Genomic DNA, 22676 nt, shown 5'->3' with positions numbered 1-22676 from the left:
ACAGAGGGATTTGTCGGTGAGGCAGTATACCAGCCCAGGCAAGGCCCGCGGGTGCAGATCTGGGCCAAAGCATAAGTATGAGTGGAATTTTCTGCAGCAAGGAAAGATCCTTGTAGAAATTAGAATAGTGTTGTCATAATCATTTTACATAAGGAGTATATCTTTTAAAAAATGGTTTAAAGGAAGAGTTATACAACTTTTAAAGCATGTAGATGTCAAATTATATCACTTACATTAGACACAAATATCCTATATTTTTCATTCTTCTATTGCCACTGTACTTTCATATGTCAGTCTGTCTCCACAAAAATGTATTTTATAAAAGCACGGGCTTTTTTTTTCTTTATTAACAAAACTGTGTATGATACACCTGCTAGGACTTAATAAGTGTTGGGTTAACAGTGATTCATCCAGTTGACGCAGGATGTTTTACATTGCTTTCTCTCTCCCGTTATATTTCTACAAAATTGATATTGTCATAGCTTTTGTGATCAGTATTTTATCAGCTGTGCATAATTGAATGTTTGCAGAGAGCACTGTGTAACCTGTCAGTGCTGAGTTCCTGACCTATGCTTTTCTGTTACTCAGAAGCCAATGGAACCTTGACAAATGGCAGCCTTATCTTATGTTCTGAGAGCAACATGGAAAACTGAGCCAAAAATACTTTTCTGCAATCAGATCTTACCTAATTAAAGCTATACATTTCTGTGAAGAACAGTTCTGCTTCCTATGTAAGGTGGAGTGAATTAAATTCACTTTTATATTGATGAGATGATGGCCCCTTACTCATTTTGGGTAACTATTAACAATAAAAGTTTTCACTATTTTTAACATTTTCAAAGGTTTGTTTATTGTTTGGCTTGTTTGTTCCCTTTCATTAAAAAAATATTTTTTTTAATCCTCACCCAAAGATATTTTTCTATTTATCTTCAGATAGAGAGGGAGGGAGAGAGAAGGAGAGACAGAAACATCGACATGAGAGGGTCACAGCGACCGGTTGCCTCCTGCACGACCCCGATCAGGGCCAGGGATGAACTGCAACTGAGCAGGTGCCCTTGGCTGGAATCGAAGCTGAGACTCATTGATCTGCAGACCAGCACTCTACCACTGAGCCAAACTGGCCAGGGCTAGTCCCTTTCATTTTTATACTGTTTTATTGGGGGAGGGGGGCTTTTTAAAAAGATCACTACCATAGTACCAGAAAAAGGATTTTAAAAAAGAAAACTTACCCACAATCCTATCACACTCCAAAATATCGTAATTTCCTTCCTTTATTCCAGATCCTTTCTCTTCATATGCAATCATTATAGAATTTGTGTCTTTTCATAAAAATTGAGGTTAAGTACTTTATTGACAGTGTTTATCTAGTTACATGACAAACATGTGTGCCTCATTTTGTGTATCAGTTGTTTCCTGGAGTTGTATATGACATGTCATTTTCACATGATCTTAAATCATTTTGAAATTCACTGAGTCTTCACTTCGGAGCATTTTTTAGTTGGCAGTGGTCCCTAAATCTTGATCTTTGCAGTTCTCTGTTTGTATAGAAATATTTAAATGTTAAGGAAGGTCAGTATTTGGTCAATACCCTAATTCCCACCCCTCCCCCACCATACACACACACCTTAGTTGACCTCCATATAACTTCAGCTTTTCACGTATTGATTCTTCTTTAAGCAGAACGCTTTCCTACCCTAAATTCTAGATGTATTATATGAGAAATAGCTAGTAAAGGGTTAGTTGTAGAAATTAATACACATTTGACTTATAGAAATACTGATACATTTTGACTTTAGATGCCAGAATACTGGCAAAATTGAAGATGTAATTCATCTGTTATTCTAAATTTTTCACCAAGTATTCGTGAGGTGCCACACTTGGCATTCTGCCAGGTGTGAAAGACGTGCAAAATTTTGTTGTTACTGTAAGGAACTTTTCACTCATTTTTGTTATTCTTTAGGGTTTTTCTTTGTATTCTTTGAGCTGCCTTCAATATTGAGGACTTGCATTTATATTGATGTGTGAATAATGTTCAGCAAGTTGTTTTATCTACTAGGTTTATTGTGAAACTGGATTAGTCATATGCCAGATATACATCTCTTATGAACAAGTCATTTAGATTTAGTATAGAAAATGTGTCTTATTTTATTTGTTATTTTTAAATAGAATAATTTTTAATAATAGGGTTTTTTGTTGTTGTTAATCCTCACAAGAGGATATTTTCCCATTGATTTTTATATAGAGTGGAAGGGAGGGAGAGAGAGAGAAACATCGATTGGTTACCTCCCATGGGACCTTGACCAGGGCTGGGGATCGAACCTGCACCCCAGGCACATGCCCTTGACTGGGAATCAAACCCATGATCCTTCAGAGGGCTGACATTCTAACCACTGAGCCAAACCGGCCAGGGCAATACTTTGTTTTAAAACAGAGATTAAGGTTGAGAAATGTTTAAAGGTTTATCTTATAAGATAAGAAATCTCTAAGTTCTTTGGAGAGGATTCCAGGTTGTGATCTCGAGTATTAAGGTTATTGATAATGAATGAATGAGATTGAAGGGAATGGCATTCAGCCTCTGTAGATTGTAATTCAGCACAAGTGGCAAAGTTGAATTTAAACTTCTAATATTTAATACATTTGAATTTAAGCACGGACAAGATGCACATACTATTATATTCCCTGTTCCCCAGTTATTTCCTAGTCTGCTGAGTTATATGTCTATAGACAAGGCCACGTGGGCTTTTTAATGTTTATACTTCTTTTGCATATACATTGTACATATTCATTGGAGATAAAATAGAAATACTAGGAATATAATACATATTATATGAAATATATAGAAGTAAAAATTATTCCACCACCCAAAGATCACTGGTGTTAATATTTGGTATCTTTTGCGTCAGCCTTTTTGTTGTAATAGGGGTGTGTGTGTGTGTGTGTGTGCTTTTTAAAAACCAAAACCCATACTTTCTTTTATAACCTGATAATATTTGTTCAGTGTTAGGTTGCTTGGATCTGTCTGGGGGGGAGAGTGGGGTAGTTGAGGGGGGAGTAAGACTTGCTGTCTACTTTATTCATTCCATTTAAAGGAACACTTAGTACTTGGCATGGACTTCAGGTTTATTTATTTATAAATCTCAAGTAACTATGAATAAGCGTATGTATTTCACTATGAATTCATACTTAAAGCTAGTAGAATAGAGGTTTTAGTTAGAAAAATCCAAGCATGTTTTTTGGGGGGGAATTTTTCTCCTCTAAAAGGTTCACATGGCTCCTTAAAGTAAAAGAGTGAAATGGAAACAGAGGCTCACACTGAATTTGCAGACAGGTGGCGCATGATGGCTATTTCCTGGGCGAGACTGGAGCGGTGATTCCAGCCACTTCTAATGCCCTCCTCCCTCCCCAGGTGACCTCCTCGCAATGATTCCCTGCAGAGCCGCACTGTCTTTCGCCCGATGTCTGATCCGGAGAAAAATCGTCGTCCTGGACGGGCTGGAAGATTCCAAATTAAGCCGCTGCTTATCCACCATGGACCTCATTGCCCTGGGGGTTGGCAGCACCCTGGGCGCTGGGGTGTACGTCCTCGCTGGGGAGGTCGCCAAGTCCGACTCCGGGCCCAGCATCGTCCTCTCCTTCCTCATCGCCGCCCTGGCCTCCGTGATGGCAGGCCTTTGCTACGCTGAGTTTGGGGCCCGGGTCCCCAAGACCGGGTCCGCGTACTTGTACACGTACGTCACCGTGGGAGAGCTGTGGGCCTTCATCACTGGCTGGAATCTCATTCTGTCCTACGTGATAGGTAGGTTTCCAGAGCCAGCGCCATCGCGTGCAGGGGTCGCAGTGGTACCCCCCACCCCGGCTTCGGCCCCTTGCAGTCTGCGCTGGTCAAGTCTGGGCGATCTTGAGTGAGCCACCTGACCCGTGTGGCTCTCATCTCTGAAGCGTCTCCTTCCCACTGCCAAATTGGGCAATTCTGCCTCATTTCTGAATATGCCCCTTAGAGGATTGAAAAACCTCTTTTTTTAAATGATTATAGTTCTGCCCTGGCCGGTTTGGCTCAGTGGTTAGAGCATCTGCCCGCAGACCAAAGTGTAATGGGTTCGATTCTGGTCAGGGGCACGTACCTCGGTCGTGGTTCGGTCCAGCCTGGTCGGGGTCGTGCAGGAGGCAACCAATCAATGTGTCTCTCTCACGTCAATGTATCTCTCTCTCTCTCTCCCTGTCTCTCCCTCCCACTCTGTCTAAAGATAAATGGAAAAATATCCTCGGGTGAGGATTTAAAATAAATAAAATAATCATAGTTCTTTAATGCGAACAAAGTTACCTGATTCCACAGGTGACGGACTTGAGCATTTGATTACTATTGTATACTTGTAGAATTATGAAGATACTTTTATATGGGATTAAAGTGGACAATTCTGTCTGAACTGGCCCATGTTCACCCTGGAACAGAATAGCAGTTGATGTTATGTTCCTTTTCTCCCAGTGACCTTGTAGTCTCTGAATGTCCTGTGTTTTGCAGGTACGTCAAGTGTTGCAAGAGCATGGAGCGGCACCTTTGATGAACTTCTTAACAAGCAGATTGGTCAGTTTTTCAGGACATACCTCAATATAAATTACACTGGCCTCGCAGAGTATCCAGACTTCTTTGCTGTGTGCCTCATATTACTTCTATCAGGTAAAAAAACAAACAAACAAACAAACAAACAAAAAAAACCCCAGTTGCACTTCCCCCTACATTAAGCCAGACTGATTGTCCCAGCAGAATAGATTGCCACTGAAATTGGGGCCCAAGTTCCCAAGACAAGGCAGCATATGTATACACTTAGATTATTATTGGAGATCCATGGGCCTGGCTAGAATCGCATGTTATCTTATGTGATACATATGCTTCAGAAAGAAATCTAAATTGTGTGGAGTGGTAGAAATAGCATTTTCAGGTTAGTGGCTCCTGGGATGCACTAAATAATAGGATGAGACACATCAGTTTTAGAACACTAGTTGGAGATTGCAGAAGTGGCCATAAAGTTTCAGTAAGGAAGAATGAATAATTTTTGGCATTATTCCATCTTGTTAGCTACAACTGAGGATATTTGCAGGTATACTATTTCTGAAAGAAATTCTGTCTTTCTGTTTATGCCTTTATCGATACAATGTAGGCATCTGGTTGAAAAGGAAGCATATTCTAACCACCTGTTATTTTTTGGTGTAGACATTATAGACAAACACACTTGGTCATGGAACTGTTTTGTGTCCATCAGTACTGTAGCACCGTGGTTTAGAAAGACATGGGAATTAGGCTCAGAGAAACCAGGCTTTTCACCCTCCTCTGCCACTTACTGTCTGGAACTGAGTGACGTAGTTTTTTCACGATTCAGTTTGCTCATCCGTAGGTGTCAGTGTGGATCTTGTGCAGGCCCCCTGCTTGGTACCTAGTGAGCACTTAGATGGAAGGCAGTCGTAGCCAAGGTTACGGGTTTTATCTGTTTCTTGGCTGGTGGGGTGTCTCCTGGCTGTGAGACATCTGCCTCCTGAAACCAGGTCAGTTGTGTCCAGGAGTCGTTTCTCAGGGAGGCAGGTGAGTGAGAACTCTCAGCAGAAAGGGACACATGTGGCTTAAATGTGTGAATGCTGGTGAAATAACGTCCCAACGCCCGTACCTGCCTCCAGCGCCGTTGCCTTCCCTGAAGCTGAGGGCCAGCGTAAAAGGCCCTTGTTCTTTCCACAGGTCTTCTGTCTTTCGGGGTAAAGGAGTCCGCTTGGGTGAACAAAGTCTTCACAGCTGTTAACATCCTGGTCCTTCTCTTTGTCATGATTGCTGGGTTTGTGAAAGGCAATGTGGCAAACTGGAAGATCAGTGAGGAGTTTCTCAAAAATATATCAGCAAGTGCCAGGTAAGATATCTGGGGTTTCCCCCTCTCACTCTGTTTGGTTTCTTGTTGGTTTTTGTTTGTTTAATTTGCTCACTTGTGTCTTGTGTTACATTTTCCGCTAGAACAATGGTTCTCAAACTTTGTGCTCCTGAGACCTTTCTGAGGGTCTGTTCTATTTCCAAGACCCTCTTCCGGGGCTCCCCCAACATATGGGGGTGCTCATCACCGAGCAGCTGTTGAAGCCACGCAGCTGCTGGTTCTCAACCTCAAGCTCTGCTCCAGGTTTAGGGGAAGAAAGGGGGACTCACCCGGCAGGTGTGGCTCAGTGGCTGAGCGTCGACCCATGCACCAGGAGGTTGCCGGTTCGATTCCCAGTCAGGGCACATGCCCAGGTTGTGGGCCTGATCCCCAGTGGGGGGCATGCAGGAGGCGGCCAATCAGTGTTCTTTCTCATCGATGTTTCTATCTCTCTCTCCCTCTCCCTTCCTCTCCCTCTAATGTCAATAAAGAAAAACATTTTTTTTTCTCCCAAAGGTTTTTCACCTCTACATAACAATGAGTATTTTTGAGTCATACATTCTTTAGTTCTTCCTTTGGGACCACCATTCGATTTTATTGCATTTTTTCAGCGTTGTAGTAATTTTCAGGCCTTGATTTTTGGAGAATGTTATTGGTTGCAAACCAGTCCTTGCATTCCCCAAAACTAAATTAATAATATATAAAAGGTTTCACCCCAAGGTTAATTTGATCATAATTCTCATATGTATATTTAAAATAAGATTCCAAAAATATCTATTCTATGGAGCGAGGTATCTCTACATGTTTTTCTTTACATGAGTTGTTTGTAGTCATTCTGATGAGGCAAAAAATTGGTATCCTCTGGTTTTATATAGTTTTTAACCTTTTAACATGCAATGAAATATTTGACTTCAGTATTACTAGTCCAACAGGGAGAATTTTATTTCACCTTTTCAAACGTCTTCGTAGTAAACACGTAGTCTGCCCACTGTCCAGAGAAGAGGACATTTCAGGTCATGGCCCCCAGATGGAGTCTCTGCTCTCAAAATCCTGCCTGGCTGTGAGTTCTAGCCAGAGTGGCTCTGGGCCTCCAAGATCAGTGTCCGTAACCCCAAGGGGGTGCCGTTGTTGGGGATCCTTCTGGATTATTCTCTAGAACAGAGTCAGAAAATCAGTGTTTACCTTTAGTTTGGTCTGCGTCAGCTTCAGAGAGCTAATGAGCACAACAGCCTTCTGAAGATGTCGTTTCAGACACATCACCAGACACAGTTTTCTATGAAAATGACTCTCTGAAAATTTCTATGAAAATCTGTTCTTTTCCCTAGAGAGCCGCCTTCTGAAAACGGAACCAGTATCTATGGGGCCGGTGGCTTCATGCCTTACGGTGTTGCGGGAACTTTGGCCGGGGCTGCAACCTGCTTTTATGCCTTTGTGGGATTTGACTGCATTGCAACAACTGGTAAGAGCAGGGTCCTGGTTCCAGGGGTAAGGGGAAGGTGCTCTGTGTACACGTGTACCTGTGGGTGGCAGCAGAGGGTCAAAGAAAGAGAACGGGATATGGACCTGGTTCCAGACCCAGTTGCGACATCTGGTGTATATGATTTAAAAACAAACAAACCAACAACTTAACGTCTCTGAGCCTTGGTTTCCACATTGGTAAAATTGGGAGAGTGGTACCTACCCCTCAGATGTTATGAAGGTTACCTGAGATATATATACATATAAAAAATAGTTCGCAAGCTGTCAAATACTTTATAAACGCCAGTCATAATTACTATCCTCAACCTTCTCTCTGAACATGCCATCACAACAAGTAACAAGTGATGGCCATGCTCTTAAATGATCTCTTCTTTATTAGGACAATAAATCGGGGTAATTCTTTTCTCTTTATTTTATACGAGGAGGTACTTATGCCAGAATCACTAAGTGTCTATTCTGGGTTTATATTTGTTGCATGGCCTTAAATTGATCATGTAGATGCTTCAAATGCAAGATCTTTTTTTTTTTTTTTTTTTTTTTTAATCCTCATCCGAGGACATTTTTCCATTTTTTGTACAGACAGAGTGGGAGGGAGAGAGAGGAAGAGAGAGAGAGGGAAACATCGATGTGAAAGGGACACATCGAGTGGCTGCCACCCGCACGACCAACCAGGGCCGGGGACAAACTGCAACCGAGGTACGTGCCCTTAGCGGGAACCGAACCCGGGCCTCTCCGGACCGCAGGTGGACGCTCTAACCGCTGAGCCAAACTGGCCAGGGCCAAATGCAAGATCTTATAGAAGGATCCAAAGTATACCATTTTCTATTGAAACTAGAGTTTAATACAAATAGATGGATTGGGCAGAAGTTTATCTGAAGCCTTCATATTTAAGGGCCTACAGAATGCCATGACAGGCATTTAATCTCTGTGGGTGAATTGTTTTCAAAATGGATTAGGACTACTTTCCTACTGCTAAACATTTTATCGTGCCTGTATACCGTGTTTTTTTGTTTTTGTTTTCTTTCCGGAATTGGATTTTTGTGCATTAGCAAAGCACCCTCAACAAAAGAGAATTGCATGTCAACTGGGTGGATCAAGCTAAGAACACAGAAGAGACAAAAGCAGAGTAGAATTCCCACGGAGGAGGAGGACAGTTCATGGTTTACCTATGAACGTTTCATTCAGCAGGCAAACCTTTTATGTTTCCGCAGGTGAAGAAGTCCGGAATCCTCAGAAGGCTATTCCTATTGGAATCGTGACATCTCTGCTCGTTTGCTTTATGGCCTATTTTGGGGTCTCTGCAGCTCTAACACTTATGATGCCATACTACCTCCTCGACGAAAAGAGCCCCCTTCCGGTAGCATTCGAGTATGTCGGATGGGGTCCTGCCAAATACGTCGTCGCTGCGGGCTCCCTCTGTGCTTTGTCAGCAAGGTACCTGGCGTTGCCTCTGGGGCGGGGGCTGTTCGGGTGACTGCACTGTGTTGTCCATTTTGTGTATTTTAAAAATAACCTGAATTTCAAGAACATTTTATGCAGCTATGTAGTCTCTGAACAGTTTGCCCAGAATTGCTGTCTTAATCTTAAGGGATAAAGTCTTTTTCCCTATCATTCAAGAGTCAGTTTTTCCAGATAATGATGGTCCAGGCTTCAGCAGAAATACAATACAGCATTGGAACAGGCATCCACATACACACACGTGTCCCCAGTGTCCATGTATGTGTGCATTATCGAACTTCGGGTGCTTTTCCTGTTTCCCTGCCGCTCTGGTGTCACTTGTAGTGCTTCAGACAACTGAGACCCCAGGTGCAGACTTGACATTTTCTGTTGTCTTTTAAAGTAATGTCAAGGCCATGGGCATGGAAACTGTATTCTGTGGCATTGTTAAATGTAATGTGCTTTTAAAAAGAATTTTTTTTTCCTTTATTGATTTTTAGAGAGAGAGGAATGGAGAGGGAGAGAGAGATGGAAACATTGATAAGCAAGAACATCGATTGGCCGCCTCCTGCATGCCCCCCACTGGGGATTTGGCCCACAACCTGGGCATGTGCCCTGACCGAGAATCAAACTGATGACCTCTGGGTGCGTGGGTCAGTGCTCAACCACTGAGCCATACCAGCTGAGCTATAACGTGCTTTTTATTGTGAAACACTGAGACTATTTCACTTAGCATTGGTCAGAGTGAACTTGGCCTAGAAACAGAAATTACCATTCTGAAATTAGTGGTGGAAATGTTATTATATCTATGCGAAAAGGAAGAATAGTTGAATCTCAGGTGTTTGGATTTCAGTAGCTGCTTGTTTTAATACCTCAGAATTCATTTCTCAAGTTTCCTGAGCTGCTCATTTTTTAAATTAACATGTGATCACAAGGTATTTCATTATAGTTTTATACTATGCTATCCAGTAGAGCATTCTTATAAAGAGAAAATTAATCTCTTTGCTTGATTACTAATTTTTTAAAGTGAAAATAATTTTGTATAAGTCTGCAAAAAACTATTTTTATATAATTTATCAGCCTGGGTTTCACCACCACCCCCTTTCCATTTTATTTTATATTCAATATAATGTGAAGTAGCAATTAGAAATTACTCCCATTGGTTTCTTAGCCATCTGCTAATGATAAGGTTTATTCTGAATAATTTCAAAAATCTGAACCTTACCAATACGGTCTTAGGAGAGATGAACACAGATTCATCTGTGGCCAACCTCAATCCAGCTCTTAAAAAATAAAGAAAGTGGATTTATTAAAATAAAATATTTTACTTATTTTCTCTTAAATGGTTATTTTTCACAACTAAGTCATGTATGGAATGGTGCAGTAAGCATACAGGTTTTTCAAAATATCTAAAGTTTTCTTAAACTTTTAATCATGGCTATTACCTATATACAAATTTTACAATGAGTTGATTTTTTAAATCTTTTATCTCTTGATTATCTTGTGATGCTGGGAATTATTTCTAATTTGATAAAAAATCAGGCTATATGAGGAAAAATAATGGTAAAATAAATATTAATGGGGGACTGTTCTATGAAATCGGATTACTTGATCTCTTTTTAAATTACATATCGGTTTAGGAATTTTATTTTCTGAGTTATTGCCACTGAAATGTCTTAATGATACAATTGCTTTGGTGTTTTTGTTAAGTCTTAATTACTTAGTTTTAATTCATTATAACCACGGGCATGCACAATTACTTGCATTATTGTTTTTAGTCTGATAATTTTGTGGGGCACATATCTGCAGCAGAATAATAAGTAGCCAGTGGTAAACATTGGTAATATTTTTAAATGCCCAATTATAATTTTAAAAATAACAAGACTTCATAATCATAGCTGTGATGCTGCGTTTTATGCAATTACTGAATTTGGGTTCTGGGATGTAATCCTGCATGAATGTGTTTGCCATACTGCGTGTGTTTGCTTTTCATTCAGTCTTCTTGGATGCATTTTCCCAATGCCTCGTGTAATCTATGCTATGGCGGAGGATGGGTTGCTTTTCAAATGTCTAGCTCAAATCAATTCCAAAACGAAGACACCAATAATTGCTACTTTATCATCGGGTGCGGTGGCAGGTGAGAGAGTTAACTTTTATTAAGAAGAGGGGGATCTTTTTTCATCCAGGATTCTGAAAAAATATGGAAACTTAGGTGGTTTTCTGTTCCGATTTACGTGAATATCAGTAACTTCTTTGTGAATGTTTCCTATTTGAATTTTTTTGGCATAGGTTGGCTCTGCACTTTAGTGTGTCCATTCTGTACCTGTATCTACCTGTCTAGGATAATGCTTGTAATAACTCACATGGATTATGAATTTTTCTGTTCTAGTCTCCTGGGCTCTATGTTTCCTTTACCCCGAATTCTGTTTGCCATGGCCCGGGATGGTTTACTGTTTAGATTTCTTGCCAAAGTGAGTAAGAGGCAGTCACCAGTTGCTGCCACACTGACTGCAGGGGTCATTTCTGGTAAGCTTTACAAACATAGGCTTCTTCAGTACTGGACTTGAACGTTTTGTGCGCATGCATGGACTTACAAGGAGGGTCTGCTTGCTGTGCATGTAAGTTAAGAACAAAATCACTGATGAATTGTGGTATGAGCATCGGGATGACATCTGAAAATTATGGTGGCAGTGGTTTACTGAAATTCATTCTTAACCGACCCTTTGGGATTCTTTTGCCATTTTGTTAATTTAATCTTTTGGGCTTCTAACAAATATGCAAATGGTTATAATGATTGTTCACTATATGTCAGGTATGAAATGCTTTTCAGATTGATTAAATCGCATATAAAATTATATTGTTGACACAAATCTTTAATTAAAGAATGATTACTTAATTTGGGATATATCAATTAAAAACAATGGTTCAGTATTTTGTTTTTTGTTCACCATGTAAGCTGGATATTGCTGGAGGACCATAGGATTTTGGAAAGCTAAAGCTTACTCATTCTTAATTAAGCATAAGAAGTGTCAAAAATAATTTGCACTTGGCAGTAGTAGTCACGGCTGTTAGTATGGCAGGTGTCCCCACTTCCTGGGCCATCACGGTTCTCTTGGTTACTAAACCCCATTAGGAAGCTGTTTTTCCTTTCAACAGTCTTGGTGCTTAAATCATGTTCAAAAACTCCAGAAACTTACCTTTTGGCATATCATAATATCCATGTCAAATGCCTTTGGCCAGAATTTTTTGCAGAAATTTTCAGATATGACAGGAAGCAAGAGAGAGACTTTAGCAAGCTTTATAGATTAGATGTTAAACTATCTTTTTTTTTTTTTTTCTTATCCTCACCTGAGGACATTTTTTCAATTTTTGTGTTCAGATAGAGTGGGAGGGAGAGAGAAGGAAAGAGAGAGAGAGAAAAAATCGACACAAAAGGGACACGATCGAGTGGCTGCCTCCTGCACGACCCAACCAGGGCCAGGGACAAACTGCAACCGAAGTACGTTCCCTTAGTGGGAACCGAACCCGGGTCTCTCTGGTCAGTGGGCCGACGTTCTAACCGCTGAGCCAAACCAGCCAGGGCTAAATTATCTTGATGTAGTAGAAATTTAAACGTGATAATTTTATTGAGGTTCCAAATTGTTGGGAAATTAGGTTAGAGAATGCTGATATTTAATTATTGTATGTAATGGGGTATTTTTCAGAGTCAGACAGTATTTGTCTAAACAGTTTCACTTTATAAATATTTTCTAGTAAGTGTGGCACTTCTGTAGGGATACATTGGAAGGTCAAGTCACTTATTTTCTCAGTGCTTAGATATCTGCACCCATCAATGGAAGTTGTAGTAGATAATCTAAAGTCCATTTTATTACTAAACAGTGCCTTATGATTTATAGTTTAAAACCACGACAAAGGAGCACACATTAACTCCATAAAAACTCCTATATTTTTTTCAGCAAAACTTTGCCCAGTGATATTCAGAATTTTATATATTATATTTAGAAATATATATTTAATTATAATATATATTTAGAAATATATATTCAGAATTTTAAAATATGTATCTGTCTTCCTTCAGGAAGAATTTAATTTGGCAGCATAACAAGATATTAAAATTAATAATTAAAAGAAGATAATTGTGCCTTGGCCGGTTTGGCTCAGCGGTTAGAGTTTCGGCCTGCGGTCCAGAGAGACCCGGGTTCGGTTCCCGCTAAGGGCATGTACCTCAGTTGCAGTTTGTCCCTGGCCCTGGTCGGTCGTGCAGGTGGCAGCCACTCGATGTGTCCCTTTCATGTCAATGTTTCTCTCTCTCTCTCTCTGTTCCTCTCTCTCCCTCCCACTCTACCTGAACAAAAAATGGAAAAATGTCCTTGGGTGAGGATTAAAAAAAAAAAAAGATAATTGTAACAAAAGGCTTTTTTTTAATGCTCTAAAACATATTTTTGTTATTTTGTATGCCTGTCTTACTTTGCTTGTATTTTAGTTAGATCATATTGCTTGTATGGATAATTAACCATGTCCTTCTGTCTTGGTTGCTTTCTTTTGGCTAGCTGTGATTCTTACAAAATATATTGAAATTTTAATCTAACGCATAAATATTCTAGCAATGGAGTTTTCAAATTAAGGCATGGGCTGCATTTAAAGAAACAATGTAGTGTTGTAGGAGGTGCACAGGGCTTCATTTAGGTGGAATTCTGCTTCTACCTGGTAGTTTTAACCTTGATAAGTGAACCTGTCTATAAAATAAGGATAATAATCCCATTATCATAAGGGATAATAATCCCATTATTGTAAGGATTATAACCCAGCAAAGCATGTAAAATTATTGGATTTTTTTTTTTTTTTTTTTGGTCAAAAACCATCAAATACTGGCCATTTTATATGGCTCAACCTAAATAATGTTTCCTGTCTCACAAGATTATTGAATTGAACATAAAAAGAGATCACAGAGAAAAAAATTTGCTGGGGGTGTAGTGGCCCATATAACTGAATGTAGTATCCACTTCCTAAGTTAGGGATGGCCGTGTGGTACATTCAAGTTAATATTATCACTATTTTGATGTTTTAATGGAGAAAAACATTGCTAAGTGCAAGTTAACTATTCTGCTATGTAAAGTATATTTTGCCCCTTAACATATTGGGATTTGGGTGCAGGACCATAGGGTGAGCCCTCAAAACTAGTTAGTCTTACTGGAGAGGGTGGTTTTAATCAGAGTAGAATTTAGCTTATGTAAGAAACATAATTTAATTGGAAATTATTTTATTGTGTATATGATATAACTCAAAATGCAAATGGAAATCAATATGATTTCAAGAATGAAAACTCTTTTGTTTGAATTTTGTATGGTTGAAAAAAAAAAGAGCCTGGCCAATATTTCTTAGCAGTGTTTTTCTTCTGAAACATCAAAAGAAAGTAATAATATTTTCTCTCTGTCAGGCCAGTATTTTTTAAAGTAATCGAAGTAGATGGTTTATAGTAATCAAAGCAGTAGTTACCAATCTGATAACTGAGAGATTTGTTAGCAATTTATATGATCTATAAAACATCTTATTAATTGTGAGAAATATAATTTCTGTGCCTTTTTGACTTATGTTGGTACTGAAACAAACAAACAAAATAGACAGTGCCCGACTTGAACGTTATCACTGCAGGGAATTTTAGCACAGGCCGTTTTCTTCATCGCCCTTGTCTTCCCTCAATAGCTGTGATGGCGTTCCTTTTTGACCTGAAGGCACTTGTGGACATGATGTCCATCGGCACTCTTCTGGCCTACTCCCTGGTTGCAGCCTGTGTCCTCATCCTCAGGTGAGTCGCCCTTGCTGTCAGGTGGTTCTGGAGGGTGTGTCCTGTTGCAGCCCAGGCAATGAAGGAAGCTGGGGCTCACCCTCCTTGCTTCCTTGGGGCCAGCAGTTTCAGAGGTTAGAGGTGATGCACATAAAACATCAGCATAGCCCTGGTCGGTTTGGCTCAGCGGTTAGAGTGTTGGCCTTCGGTCCAGAGAGACCTGGGTTCAGTTACTGCTAAGGGCATGTGCCTCAGTTGCAGTTTGTCCCCGGCCACAGTTGGGGTTGTGTGGGTGGCAACCACTTGATGTGTCTCTTTCACATTGATGTTTCTCTCTCTCTCTTTCTCTCTCCCTCCCACTCTACCTGAACAAAAAATGGAGAAATGTCCTCGGGTGAGGATAAAAAAAAAAAAAGAAAAGAAAGCATCAGCAAAGAATTTTAGCAAAGAATCAAATACAAGTGATAATTGGCAAGAATTGGGTTGGCCCAATTCTATGTGAACAGCACTTAAAAGACACTTAAAAATACTACACTTTTTGCCCCAAGAATTCAACTGCTAAGATTTTATACTAAAGACTTAATAATTGAGGCACACCCAGATCTATACAAAGGATGTTTGTGGAAAAGATCATTCACATTCCTGAAAGATTGAACTAACCTTGGTTGAATCAATGTTTCTCTAACCTGTCATCAATAAGAGACTGGTTAAATAAATAAGGGTACTTTTATTCAGTGGACTCTTCTACAACAAATAAAATGATATTTAATTATCATTAATTAAATGTATCAGTTTCAGGATGTAAAGCTCTATTAGCATCTGAACTTACTAAAATATCATAAATTTACACAAAGAAATAATTTTTGCCTATATATAAACATATAAGTATTTATGCCTGGCTGAAATCATATCAAAATACTAGCAGTGAATAACACTGGGCAGTTGTTTTAATTTTCTTCTGTGTACTTTTGGCTACTTTTTCCCCCAGCGAACATATTTCTTCTTTAGATGTTACTTTTGAATTAAAAAAATTTTTTTTCAATTACAGTTTACATTTAGTATTATTTTGTATTAGTTTCAGGTATACAGCACAGCAGTTAGACAATCATATATACTTTACAAAGTGACCCCCCTGATGTTTCCAGTGCCCAGCTGGCACCGTACATAATTATTACAATGTTACTGACTATATTCCCTATGCTGTACTTCATACCCATGACTGTTTTGTAAATATTAATTAATCTGTACTTCTCAATCACTTCACCTTTTTCACCCAACCCCCAACCCTCCGCCCTTCTGACAGCCATCAGTCTGTTCTCTGTATCTCTGAGTCTGTTTCTGTTTTGTTTGTTTGTTTATATTTTTCTTTATATTTTACAAATAGAGAACCCTAAAGATCCCACCAAAAAACTACTAGAACTGATAAATGAAAGTAGCAGGATGCAAAATAAATATCCAGAAATCAGTTGCATTTTTACTCAACAATAATGAAATATAAAGAAGGGAAACTAAGAAAATCCCATTTACCATTTTATAAAAAAAAAAAAAAGAAATACCTAGGAATAAATTTAACCAAGGAGGTAAAAGACCTGCACTCAGAAAATTATAAGACCCTGAAGAAAAACATTGAAGAAGATACAAATAAATGGAAGCATATACCGTGTTCATGACAGGAAGAATTAACATTGTTACTTTTAAATTTAAGTGAAGGCAGCTCAGAGGGAAGAGGCCCCCCTGGGGAGGCTGGGACAGATCTCAGGAGGGGAGGCAGGCTAAAACATAGGCTGGGAAGGAAAAAGGAATACAAGAGGACGCATTCGTGGGGTTGGGGGGTGGCCGGATGGCTGGGTGAGCTTGTTGGGGTGAAACCTGAGGCTCAGGTAGGCACGTTGAGGGCGATGAGGCCAGACAGGCCTGTGTGATGAGGCCTTTGAATGCCACGCTGAAGACTGTGTCATTCTGTCAAGGACACTCACCCAGCATTTCTGTGCTGTTTTCATGAACGTTTCCTTGGGCGGATATCTTCAGAGGAATCATCCCATTATCACAGTTGCTTCATGTTAAAACCCTCTTCCCCACCCACCGGGTAGCTTTCTGATTCAGTGGCTGGCGAAGGCAGTCAGGGTTGCTGCAGATGTTACACTGAGCAGGGTCGTGGGCTGACTCCACACGGGGGCTGGGCCCACGGGAAGTGTCTACTGATTGCACAGCTGTGACACTGTCAGATGTGTCACTGAGAGTCTTGGGAGCTTGTTCCATTTGGACCAAGTGTCTCTTTGAAAATCAAGACCCCGACCTTTATTTGGGGATAGGTACCAGCCTGGCTTACCTTACGAGCAGCCCAAATACTCTCCTGAGAAAGAAGCCCTGGAGTCGTGTGCTGGTATGGACTCAGAAAGAGCGTCCCAGGTCACCATGCTGCAGGGACAGGGCTTCAGCCTGCAGAGTGTCTTCAGCCCCTCGGCCCTGCCCACACAGCAGTCGGCTTCTCTCGTGAGCTTCCTGGTGGGTTTGCTTGGTAAGTCCTCTCACTGCGTGCGTGGGTGATGCAGGCCCGGTAGGAGGTGCGGGGAGCAGGCGGGATGAGAGAGGTCGAAAGGCCTCACGTTACCCTAGAATACGTTAGAAACTTCCCAGAGCCCTGAAATGTCCACCCAGTGGGTCACAGATGAGACCATCTTTATATTAGCGAGAAACATTGATCATAGTTTGGTAAATGAAGAAGAGAGGAAGAAATTCATGAGGTGAGAGTGTTAGAAGGAGAAAGTTGGTATGTTTTATTGGCTGGTAGGGAGCTCCCTGTGTGGAAGTGTCAGGCCAAGTACACCTGTCAATCATGGATCTGGGACCCAGGAGACCGAGAGGTAATATAGGAAATCCCGTCCGCTTACCCACAGTTACGTAACTTTTCGTATTTTCAGCGACATTTGTTGAGCATCATCTATGTGTCGGGAACTCTGCCGGGCACTTGGGATATCCGGAGAGATGGCCCTTGTGCCCACTGGGTTTACAGCACAGGATTAGTGGGGGTGAAGTAGGGGCGCAGGTTTCTCCGAGAGCACATTGGAGGGAACCCCGATGCAGACTTGATGATCAGAGAGAGGTTCGGTGGGTGGCGATGTCACTCTCTGAACTAGGGAGAAAAGAGGCAGATCATATTTTAGTTGTTTACATAAACAGTCAGTGTTTACAGCAGCTGAAAATGGACAGACTTGCCATTTCCCATTTGAAAAAAGGGAGGTATCCACCCCTGACCATGGCACATCAATCCACATGGTATAGTCTGAGGCAGAGGCAGGTGGGGACCCAGGGATCGCGGGCAGAAGAGGCAGGAGGGTCTTGCCAGTGGGGAGGTTAACTTCCGAGGAGGAGGCAATCACGAATAAGCAAGCGATTTCTTAAGTCATGAAACCAGCCATTGCTGCCTATAATGAAAATATCCGAGTATTCGGCAAAGTGGTCACATACAGAACTTGATGTCTTTTCCAAACCGACTGCACCGAGGCATCGGAGTGAGGTGTGTGTGCTGATTTTGTTTCGCGGACGTATCTCCTTTGCAGCGTTTCTCGTTTTGGGCCTGAGCATTCTGACCACGTACGGAGTGCAGGCCATTGCCAGGCTGGAGGCGTGGAGCCTTGCTCTTCTCGTGCTGCTGCTGCTGCTCTGCATCGGCATCGTTCTCACCATTTGGAGGCAGCCCCAGAATCAGCACAAAGTAGCCTTTATGGTAAGTGTCATGAGGATCAGAGATGCTGAATGCTGTGCACGTTTTCCCTGGGATGTTAGTTTGTATGAGTTGTTTCTTTAAAAAAACAAACAAACACTTCTGATGAAGCTGACCAACGAACAAGTGTCACCATGCTTCAAGATGTCCCTTTTTGTCCTGCGCATTCTGCCTACATCGGCTGGGTTACTGTTGTTTTCCAGAACTTGAGGATGCTCCTATCACAGGATTTTACACAATCGTAAACACATTTGCTGTCAAATAATTGACAGTATCAAAAGAATAATTAGTATATTTTATCTTAGAAAGTCAGGACCCGCTCAGGAAGATTATCCTTCCACTGCACGTGAAATTACCCTGTCCCGTCCGGACTAAGAGCAGGTTGTAGCTGGGAGAGAACTTTCTGGAAGTATCCCCCCGAGATGCTATGTGTATCCAGGGCTCCAGAGGCATGTCCTGTTGATGTCCCAACTAAACCTGTAAACTCCGAACGAAACTAAACCTCAAAGCTAGTTGCTTCTTGGTGATGAAATAGGTGTTAGCAGGCTGGACCAATCCTCTGTTGTTTTGGGCCACAATAAGCAACAGTAAAATGTGAGGCTCCCCTTAGTGCTCTTTAGAAGAGTGGTTTTTATTTAGGCTGCCCTTTTTTTAAGACTATAAACTTGGACTGACACAGAATGAAAGTGTATGCTATGGAACCGGGGTGGTTTTGCGGACCAATGCCACCCCCAAAACTTCAATTAAAAAATGAAGAAACTGTATACTCTGTTAAATTAGCTACCACCGTGTTGACATAGTTTGGGGAATGTGCTTTTGAAAATCCGAGTGTATTTAAGAAGATATTTCCCCTCAGGTTCCCGTCTTACCATTTCTGCCAGCATTCAGCATCCTGGTGAACATCTACCTGATGGTCCAGTTGAGTGCGGAGACTTGGATCCGATTCAGCATTTGGATGGCCCTTGGTAGGTCTTTTAATATTTTCGCTTTCTCAACTTTGGCTCTCTCTTTTCTATTTTATGCACTGTGACTAGAGAAATGCATCCCTTCCCGTTCCTGGAAATAGAAACATTTTTTTTCCAGTTTCCTCCTTTCCCAATTTTGAAAATATCTGAGTGCTTACTTGTCCATGTTTTCAGGTGTCTTTTTAAAATTCAAGTCTCCCAGTAACCTTGCAGGCCCCTTAGGTTCCACTTCTTCCAACTTGGTGGGTGAGGGAAGTGAAGCCCCCGAATGTCCTAGGATCTGACTTACAAATGGCAGTGCAGGAAGATCCCAGCGTGGCCAGTGGGTTTGTGGAGGCATTTCGAATGAACTAAAAGCAAAATAAATAAATATTTAAAAATCTTTTTTCTGATATCTAAAATTTTTATTATCAGAGCCTTAGAGGGAATTGAACATTAAATAACGCGAGTAAGCTTATTTATATCTATACCACTTTGTTTTTCATTTTGACTTCTTCAATTTCCTATGTGAAATTGCACCGACTGACTTCAAAATGTGAGCTGAAATAGTGAAATAAGAGATAAATCCGCATTGGTCTTGGTGGCCTGAGCAGTTTGGGTTTATGCTTTTTGTCCGTCCTCCCGTTGGCTCAATAAGAACAAATGTAATTCACTTGTGTGTTTGTATGTAAATGTTTGCTTTGGCTATAAATTAACTAATTTTCTATTTCAAGCCACCAACCCACCTGAGCTGATGGGGGAAAGAACCTGTCAGTTTTGCCCATCCCCCCACACCCACACTGACATCCTTGATCTTGGATAAAAGCATGAATTACAGAGTCAGATTCTCTGTATTTGAATCCAGCTGTGCCGTTGATTAGCTGGGCAACATAGGACAAGTTACCTCCCTGGGATTGTGCCTCAGTTTCTTTGTAAAATGGTGATGGTAGTCCCTGTAGTAGAGGACAGGGAGGGCTGGATCTTCAGACCTCTGTGGACAGGAGAGGAAATAGAATCATTCCTCTCTGGACCACGGGCCGACGCTCTAACCATTGGGCAACCGGCCAGGGCAGAATCATTCCTAATAACTGGATATGCCAAAATGCTTATTGGTAGCCTGCTTCCCATCATTTTAAAGATGAAAATTATAATGCATTTCATATCAACCCCAAACTCTCAACCAACCTTTTAAAAAATAACTAAAACCCACCAAAATGTCCATATATAAATAAGTACTACACTATTTTGTGAGGATACTTAAAACATTTCCTTCTGATCCCCATCAGCATGGCTGTTAACAGTTGCTTTAGACAGTCATTTGACACAGAAAGAGAAGGCAGACAGCCCTATTTATATTGTATTAAATATTCCATGTTCCTACAGTCATTTTCTGACACACCTAAAACACTGATATTTTGTTCTCTAAAAGGTTTCCTGATTTACTTCACCTATGGCATTAGACACAGCCTGGAGGGTACTTCAAGGGATGAAGATGATGACGAAGATTCATATTCAGACAACATTAACATAGAAACAGAAGAAAAATCTGCCATTCAAGCAAATGACCATCATCAAAGAAGCCTCAGTTTACCTTTTATACTCAATGAAAAGACGAGCGAATGCTAATGCTTGTAGGAGCAGGGCTGGTCCACAGTCTTAATGTACGTACCCTACACGAGTAAACCCCAACGGTGTCAGCATCGTGCCAGCTTGCCATGGGTTTGCTGCAGACGTAGTTCACCCTAATTTATACTCACCTGGACAGCACCCCCTCAGGTGGTGAATTATACCTGGGGAAACCTGAGCTCTCTCCTTGTGCTGAGTATCTCCCAAATAGTGAGCGTGTGTGTGTGTGTGTGTGTGTGTGTGTGTGTGTGTGTGTGTGTCAGCATATGTTGGGGAATACGAATGGTAAAAGTTGTTGGTGTTTTACTGTTATTGCATTACATTTTTCCAGTGTTTGTCGTAAATTGGTGTCATATACTACACATACTGAAATGGAGGTAATCACTGAATCGAAAAGTGTTTTGTATGTGCTCAGTATTGTTAGGGAAATAACTGTCGCTTTTCCCCGTTAGGTTTCATTAATGTCAACTTAGAAAATGCTGCAGATGCAGTTACTCATCTGGGTGTCTGTCATTGATCAGGAGCAAGAGGAGGGGATAGGAAATGAGCCTTTTCTATAACTTATAAATGCCAGCAGTGGATTTAGTACAGAGTTTTCTTCTGCAAGATATGACAGTTTGCTAAAACTTTAGCCAATAGGAGCATCTGCACCTGCCACACTACACAGGGCAGGAGTGACATTCTGCATCACCAGATGGCCCCTCTGACCTGCTGTCTTCTTTGAGAGCAGGGGTCCTTACCCGCTGTGAGTGCTATGCCCCCCTCCGCCCAATCAGGGGCTTGAGACTGGTAGTGTGATCCACTTGAGACCCTGTATGCTGGAAGGTGTCCTCCTGGCCAGAAAGCCAGTGTACGCAGCGATGATGAGGATGTGTTTGAGATGCAGAGTTAGACATATGCTGGGATAATTAGATATCAAGCATCCTTGTTTTATTTTTTTTTTTTTTATTTTTTTTTTTTTTATCCTCACCCGAGGACATTTTTCCATTTTTTGTACAGACAGAGTGGGAGGGAGAGAGGAAGAGAGAGTGAGAAACATCGATGTGAAAGGGACACATCGAGTGGCTGCCACCCGCACGACCAACCAGGGCCGGGGACAAACTGCAACCAAGGTACATGCCCTTAGCGGGAACCGAACCCGGGTCTCTCCGGACCGCAGGCGGGCGCTCTAACCGCTGAGCCAAACCGGCCAGGGCAAGCATCCTTGTTTTAAAAGTCACTTTAAGCCAAGACAATCTCCCAGTTCACACAGTTGGTGGAATGATTCATACTTTTTTCCATTGTTTAGTAACTACAGATCAGGTATTTAACCCTGTCAGGCATAGAATTCACTCCTCTGTTTCTGTTATTATTTTGTCTTATCCTATATAAGAGGGGCTACAGTAGCAAATTCTATCTTCACCACATGCAACAGAGGCACAAATGAAGGGATACAAGAAGGGAAAATTTGCCTGCACTAATTTTAAAGTGCCTATTCACATCATAAAGGGCATTTGGCTCATTTTGAAGGGTTCAGATCTAATTTGGCTGTTTCTTTTGGAAACATTTTGGGGTGTTTTTTATCCACCATCCCACAACAGTTTAGCACTTTCAATTTCATTTATTTTTAAATGGCCACACGAAAGCTATTTATACAAGCTCCAGTATGCTATAGTAACCTATCAGTGGTTGGGAAATAAAATATTTTGGTTAAATGCATGATTATTTAAAACTTTAAGTTAAAAAAATTAACCAAATTAAAGCTATAGAAGCAAAGAAACCCTTATATGAGTAAATGATGTGTTTGTATATGT

The 22676-nt window shown here is 41.0% G+C and overlaps 1 protein-coding gene across 1 annotated transcript in view; it reads left to right on the top strand.

Annotated features, from left to right (window-relative positions):
- SLC7A2 (solute carrier family 7 member 2) overlaps window positions 1-21121 on the top strand; it is a 54245-nt gene extending 33124 nt beyond the window's left edge. Inside the window, exons 2-12 of the mRNA XM_036250384.1 lie at window positions 3407-3796; window positions 4520-4675; window positions 5726-5891; window positions 7214-7347; window positions 8579-8801; window positions 10802-10941; window positions 14508-14610; window positions 16902-17107; window positions 18150-18316; window positions 19170-19278; window positions 20687-21121. Of these exons, the coding sequence (XP_036106277.1) occupies window positions 3421-3796; window positions 4520-4675; window positions 5726-5891; window positions 7214-7347; window positions 8579-8801; window positions 10802-10941; window positions 14508-14610; window positions 16902-17107; window positions 18150-18316; window positions 19170-19278; window positions 20687-20883 (1977 nt within the window). The 5' untranslated portion in view covers window positions 3407-3420 and the 3' untranslated portion in view covers window positions 20884-21121. The remainder of the gene's footprint in view (window positions 1-3406; window positions 3797-4519; window positions 4676-5725; window positions 5892-7213; window positions 7348-8578; window positions 8802-10801; window positions 10942-14507; window positions 14611-16901; window positions 17108-18149; window positions 18317-19169; window positions 19279-20686) is intronic.
- The last annotated feature ends 1555 nt before the right edge of the window (window positions 21122-22676 follow it).

Source organism: Molossus molossus, unplaced genomic scaffold (assembly GCF_014108415.1).
Source record: "Molossus molossus isolate mMolMol1 unplaced genomic scaffold, mMolMol1.p scaffold_m16_p_9, whole genome shotgun sequence".
NCBI classification, from domain to species: Eukaryota; Metazoa; Chordata; class Mammalia; order Chiroptera; family Molossidae; genus Molossus; species Molossus molossus.
Note: the sequence above shows the minus strand (reverse complement) of the source record. Positions and strands in the feature narration are given on the sequence as shown.